Genomic DNA, 6,256 nt, shown 5'->3' on the forward strand with positions numbered 1-6,256 from the left:
CAAATGGCTGCCCACAGGACCTTAATGTTCACACACCCATGAAAAAGTGTTATTACAAGGTGCGTCATTCCATGCTGCTGTGAAACGCGCGACCTCGACACAGTCCTCGATTCCACCATTATTATTTGGCTCCCCATCTTCCCAGAATCCTTCACCTTCCAGGTTAGTTCCATCCACCCACTTCCACTCATCTTGTTGCTCCCCGCGAGACAGGCCGATCCAGGTTACGCTAGAACTTCTCTTGACAAACTCCAGCTCAGCTTTTGTGGTTATAATCACAAGGTCCGCTTCTCTCTCTTGACAATCTTTTCTGCTTTCTTCCCAGGTTTTACTCTCTTTAGCAGCAGAGAGATAGTAGCACTTGTTGTTGAATTGTATCCATCCTTGGCGGCAAGGTTTATCTGGAGAAAGCACTAATATTAAAAATTAAGTTATGTTATTTACAACAACTCAAAATGGTACTTCTACCTGGCTAGACCACTAGTCCTCAAGCACATGCCTGATGTAAACACCCCAAATCATATAACCAAAGAGAGACTCCTGTTTAACATTAAACAGAAAGTACAGGAATATTTAGACCAATTGGATCTTTCAATAATCAAGCCTTGTACTTGCATTGCTGATAAGAAATACCAGCAGACAACTTTATTAATTGCCTGAAATGATGCTGTAATAATTATGATTACCCTGAACCTTGTGTTTAACGGAATACTTGCATGCATTTTATTACCCACCAAAGTCTGTTGATGTTTGATAGAGTTCCTGTACTTGATTAAGCAGTAAATCCAAATTAAAGAAGACATTCTATTCAGGGTTCAGTTTCTTGCTTAAGTACATGTCTTACCTGTCCTGTTGAGATTTAATCTATTGAGCTCCTCTTGTAACTTATCTCGACTTGCAGCCACAGTGTCGTATTGGCTCTGCAGAACTTCCATCTCTTCTGCCAGATTGCTGGAATACATCTTCAGTTGATCTCGCTCATGTGTCAGTTCGTCTCTGCTTTTAGTGATCTCATAAATCAGGTTTGCATATTTCTTGTCCCAGTGACTGATAGTATTGGTATCTGCAACAAGTTCATTTAAAATAACTGAAAAACCATGAACATTATCAAGTGACCACTCCTCAATAGAGTGAAACTTAGTGCATTTTAGTGATTCATTGTTACAAGATTAAATTGAGATTAAGTTACACTGACTATGCAGATTTTAAAAGTTATCTTAGATTTTATAACCAACTCTAATTTCTGCACTCAATTTTGCTGTTTAATTATGTTCACTGTTGAGGTAGAATTGCACTTACTGTGTGACACCAGGATCACAGTCAGCAGAATAAGCCCCAGACACAATGCAGAAGCTCCAATCCAACACACTAAAGCACAAATTATCATCATAAGGGCAGTGTTTCTCAAATGGGGGCACACATACCCTGAGGGGTACTTTGGTGTACCACACGGGATTCTTCAGATTGTCCTTCAAAGGTTAATTTAAAATTATTTAAATGTAATTATTCATTAGACATGCATAATTTCTCAAAAATAATTATATTTGAATAAATCAAATAAAAAAGTTTGATAAACCACATTTCACTGAAGTTGCCTGCCACTGAGAATGACAGAATACTCTCAGTGAAGCTCAAGTTCATGTTTCTCACTAAATTGTACATTCAATCAAAAAGATGCAGTTGAATGCAACTACAATACTGTTGTGTTATTGCATTAAGACAAAAAAATTTGTTTGCCAGAAATTTTGTGATGGATTTTAAAACTACACTTAAAAGTAGATCAGTTAATAGACCAGACAGTGATGGCACAGCACTGTATTGTATGTCTTGTCTATATAGGAATTTCTTTTCTACCAGACATTTTGTGCGTTGGTATGGGAATGCTTGGCTAAAAATATATTTCAAAGGGGGTACACTGATAAAGTCTAAAAAAATAAAGCCTGAGAACCACTGAAATGAGTCAGTGGAAACCACAAATAAGCAACACAGATGTGAAAATTAAATGGTTTAATAAGAAGTACATCATAGCCTTTTTATAATGACTACCACTACTATTTCAGCTATAGTAAATGTCATACTATATATTGGTGCATATTCTTACCTGAACTCTGAGATCTATTGACAGTAGCCATCATATTCCAACTATTTCTTCAACTTCTCCTGATCCAGGTCTTCAGTCTCGCACTCTTCACTTAGTTGCACCAAATTGCTTTTATTAGGTGTAATAATGATTTTCTAACTGTTGTGGAAGTTTCTGTAATCGACTCAGAAGAGAGAGTCAGTACTTATTATATATTGAGCAAAATGTGTACGCCCACTTTCTGGAAACTCCTGAATGGATAAACACATTGAATAACATTTCCTGTCAAACAGTTTCTGCTTGTGACCCCAGTATTTCATCTCTGTTCTACAGACATCCAGCACCAGTTATTTCAGTCAGCTACAGTTGACCACACCTCACCTCTCTGCCTGCCAGCTTTCGATTAAGTTATCTACCAGGCACATCCAGTCTGCATCGCTACCAGATAGTGTAGGGCCAAATAGCCAAACGTCAGCACATGGTCCCGTGAAGGCCACAGAAAGAAACAAGGTACACATGGCTCCTGCCACCTTTTGGTCATCTCTGCTGCCCAGTGCCCCAAACACTCAGTTTCCCAGTACCTTGACCTTGTTGCTGTCCAGTGCAACTGAGCTGCCACCTGCTCCTCTTTCCTTTTACTATAACTTTAATTACTTGTTTCATTAATTTAAAAGTCTAGGTCTGGGCTACTTAAGAGTTATTGCACAAATGGGCTAGATCTGTACTCTGAAAGAGATCCTTTGTTTGGCTGTACAATATTGCCCACACCTGGATTTATAATGAACTGCAATAGTGCAGGGTGCCACAGCAGGAAGTGTTTGAGAACCACTGCTCTACATAGAGTCATTTTTAAAGTAACTTGCCCAGCACATAACTGTATATTATGCATGCAATATGCACATTATTACAGACTTAATTCAAAAACATCTATAGCACTCACCATGGATGATACATTAATAAAAAATCATTCAGTAAAGGTAAAAGTGTTAACTGTGTGTGTCTAAGTGTAAACAACTACAGACATAATGTCAAAGTGTGTTTGGACCAACTGCTCACTGCAGCTACCTGTAGTCAGGCATTCACATAAAAAAAACAGGCTATCTGTTAAAGAATTGACCTTTTACAATAATTGCAAAGCATAACATGGTAGATACAACAAACATGGCAAATAAAAGAGAGAATCAAAAACACATGAGAGTGAAAAGGTTTAAGTGATTTGGAAACCATCATATTAAGAAAGAAAGACAGAGAGAGAGGGATTAAAGCTACAGAGGGAGAGCGAGGGCATGCCAGAGTACAGAAGGTTAATGTGAGTGTGTTGCTGACCCTGTGAGCATGCGGCGATCTAACCAGGCAGGCCCTTTGTGGGCTTTTGGTGTGAGCTCATCAATCCAGTCAGCCTCCAATAGTTTGCGACAAACAAACAACCCCACACGCCCGGCTACTCCTGGGAGCAGGGTCCGGAGCCCGAGCCAAAGCTGGTTCTGTCTGAGGGTCCAGACTTAATTCTACTACAATGACATAAGACACACAAGAAACACTTTTTTTCCTATATTATAGATACAATTTATTTGTTGTAGTTATTGCACTAATGGAAGATGGACAAAATAAACAGTTTGGTGACAGAATGCAAGTCTAAGTTATCTTTTATATGGTTTATTTTGGACAAAGGGGCAAGTGAAGGTAACACATTTGACTAACACATTGAAAAAGATGGTGGTATGGAACGTCTATGGAACTTTATCTACTGTAATTAATAACAGGTATAACATGTTAGAAAGTCCTTTAACATTGGGTACATGCTGAAAACAGCCACAACTTGGTATTTATACTATATTTGATTCTGTTACCATCTGAAGGCCTGTGTACTGTACTGTGTACAGGCATTTTACTGCAAACAGACCTATAAATAATCATCAGCTTAAAGGTGGCATGTAAAGGCTCTGATAAGGCCCACAGATTCAGTGTGGACTAACAGGTCATCAATTATTAATAAAGAAATATAAACAGAGAACACCACAGTGGTCACTGATACATTTAAGAATATATATCATACAGTTGAACACTCATTAATAAGCCTCTAAAAAGCGACACTTACTATTTCTAAACAGATAAGGGCTCCAGAGTAAGTTCTCAATACTTCCAGTCCCAAAGGCAGAGAAATAGTTGGCGCTGGGAACGAGGTGGCAGCGGGATTAGTGGCTGGTTCCGACATCTCTATATCTCCCTCTCTCTTCTCTCTGTCTCCCCCTCTCTTCTGACTCTCACCCTTCGTCTCCCACTAAAAGAGACTCCGTTAGACAAAGGACTGGAGCAGCGGGGGAAAATTCCTCCGGAGTCATGTGTCCCCCAAACAGGTCGGACAGGTGCAAGGGCCACTCCTATGCAACCTATGCTGCATTCAGGGACCTCGCAGAAGCTCCTACTTCCAGTTATCCAATTTATAAAGTGCATATGTCAGTGTGACAACTTGGTTGTTGTATTATTCCAAAAGTAATAGTAATGACGAGTACAGATGCAGTAGATTACACTGAACCCACAAATTTTCTCAAGATCATAATAAGGGCAAATAACATTGTTATTTTTTAAACTGTAGAGATCAAGCTTGTATGTTTAGCACTGGCAAGGTGAAGACAATACAATGTGGATGAGTCATATTACCTTTAATAAGTATATTAGTTTAAGGGTTAGAGTCACAGTTGAGGAGATAGAAGAAGTGACTCCACACACACACACACTCCACACCACATTTACCAACACATGGAACTGAAACATCAAGGGATGGAGGGGTAGTATTTTGGGAACACAGTTTCTTTCAAGTAAAATTGCTGTGTTACATCATTTGGGAGGAGAAGTTTCTAATGGTAAGCCAAAGTTAATGTTTAATTAGGACGGGGGAAGCTTGGCTCCTCTTAATGAGACACGAGCGCCCCTAAAAACATGAATTGTGAAATTTTGGAGGGGTCTCTAAAATATTAACAATATGCAATTGTTTGTATTTTTCAGTATCTTTCTCATTCTTGATCATGCATAGAATTGTGATAATTTTGATATATGTCATTAACTTATACATATATCAGATGTGCTGACGTACGACTACATAATTGTTAACTACCATTATCATAGTATTATAAACTAATTTATTTGAAACTAATTAGATTACTAATTTAAGATGGTTTTCCTTAATAATTTTTATTGATTTTGAGATTAATGGTTGGACAAAATAAGCATTATGGAGGTGTCACTTTGGGCTCTGGGCAGCATTTCTCACTACTTTCAGAATTTTTACAAACCAGACAATAAATTTATTGTGGCATATTTGCCTGTTATGAACCTTTGAAATTACAACAGAGACATAAAAAAAAGTTGTTATAAGAATGTCTATTATCTTAGATATTTCCAGAAGAAGAGCCTAAATGACATCAACTGCAAAAAACTCAAATGGCTGCCCACAGGACCTTAATCTCCACACATCCATGAAAAGTTCCATTCCATGCTGCTGCATCACGTAAAACCTCCACACAATCCTTGTTTCACAATCCATTTTTATTTGGCATATGCTATGCTATTATACATTAGCACTTATTGTTGAATTTTATCCATCCTAGGTGGCAAGGTATATCTGGAGAAAGTGAAAGTGTAGTTCAGTTATTGTGATCCTGACACTGTTGCTAAGATTTCGGGGACATCAGGCAACACGTTTTGGAAGCTTAAGTCCAGACCTCAAGACTGATTTCCATCACTAAGTAATTATTATACAACTCAGAATTGGTACTCATATTTGGCTTGACAACTCCTGAGACACATGCCTCATGTGAACACCCCAGATAATATACATCAGACCAAAGAGAAACTGTAACATATACTGTAATAAGAAACAATTTTGATAAAGATGCAATACTCAATTGCTGTGGTCCATCTTACCCTCTCCACTCCAATGATCCAGAGTTCACATACCCTGCATTCCTATCGCATGTATTGTACATAAATGTATAGGGAGCAGAGGGCACATGGTAGAAGTTTGCCTTCAGGGGGTTTCTGCCAAAAGTCATTTAATGTAACATACAGAGTGACAATGTCCATATAAGAAGGAGGCTGTAGTGCACAAATGGGTCAAAGACAGGTTTTCCCCACCAGGAGACTGTAAAACCAAAAGTAAATGTATTCAAACTAGTT

General features: G+C 38.4%; 2 protein-coding genes across 4 annotated transcripts in view; both read right to left on the minus strand.

The window, feature by feature from the left end:
- mal2 (mal, T cell differentiation protein 2) overlaps nt 1-4,468 on the minus strand; it is a 12,920-nt gene extending 8,452 nt beyond the window's left edge. The window contains exon 1 of the mRNA XM_035672506.1: nt 4,179-4,468. Within this exon, the coding sequence (XP_035528399.1) occupies nt 4,179-4,295 (117 nt within the window). The 5' untranslated portion in view covers nt 4,296-4,468. The remainder of the gene's footprint in view (nt 1-4,178) is intronic.
- LOC118335984 (CD209 antigen-like protein C) lies at nt 7-2,402 on the minus strand. 3 transcript variants are annotated; one of them, XM_035672503.1, is made up of 4 exons: nt 2,102-2,397; nt 1,300-1,368; nt 845-1,063; nt 7-413 (listed from the first exon to the last, which is right to left on the minus strand). In XM_035672503.1, the coding sequence occupies exons 1-4, from the start codon at nt 2,133-2,135 to the stop codon at nt 22-24; spliced, it is 714 nt and encodes a 237-aa protein (XP_035528396.1). In that variant the 5' UTR covers nt 2,136-2,397; the 3' UTR covers nt 7-21. The 3 variants fall into 3 exon arrangements, with proteins under 3 accessions (XP_035528396.1, XP_035528397.1, XP_035528398.1); XM_035672504.1 differs by having other exon boundaries at nt 7-401; nt 2,102-2,394; XM_035672505.1 differs by lacking the exon at nt 1,300-1,368 and having other exon boundaries at nt 2,102-2,402.
- Nucleotides 4,469-6,256: the final 1,788 nt, after the last annotated feature.

The sequence above is a fragment of the Morone saxatilis genome, unplaced genomic scaffold (genome assembly GCF_004916995.1).
Source record: "Morone saxatilis isolate NCDOM2014 unplaced genomic scaffold, NCSU_SB_2.0 Contig24, whole genome shotgun sequence".
NCBI classification, from domain to species: Eukaryota; Metazoa; Chordata; class Actinopteri; family Moronidae; genus Morone; species Morone saxatilis.

Bases quoted from the DNA above. Each gene is read 5' to 3' on its own strand.
- LOC118335984 (XM_035672503.1), bottom strand. From the start codon at position 2,135: ATGATGGCTACTGTCAATAGATCTCAGAGTTCAG. The intron at 1,064-1,299 runs GTAAGTGCAATT...AACTTGTTGCAG, and splicing joins TGTGATCCTGGTGTCACACA to ATACCAATACTATCAGTCAC. The intron at 414-844 runs GTAAGACATGTA...TTTTAATATTAG, and splicing joins ATTAAATCTCAACAGGACAG to TGCTTTCTCCAGATAAACCT.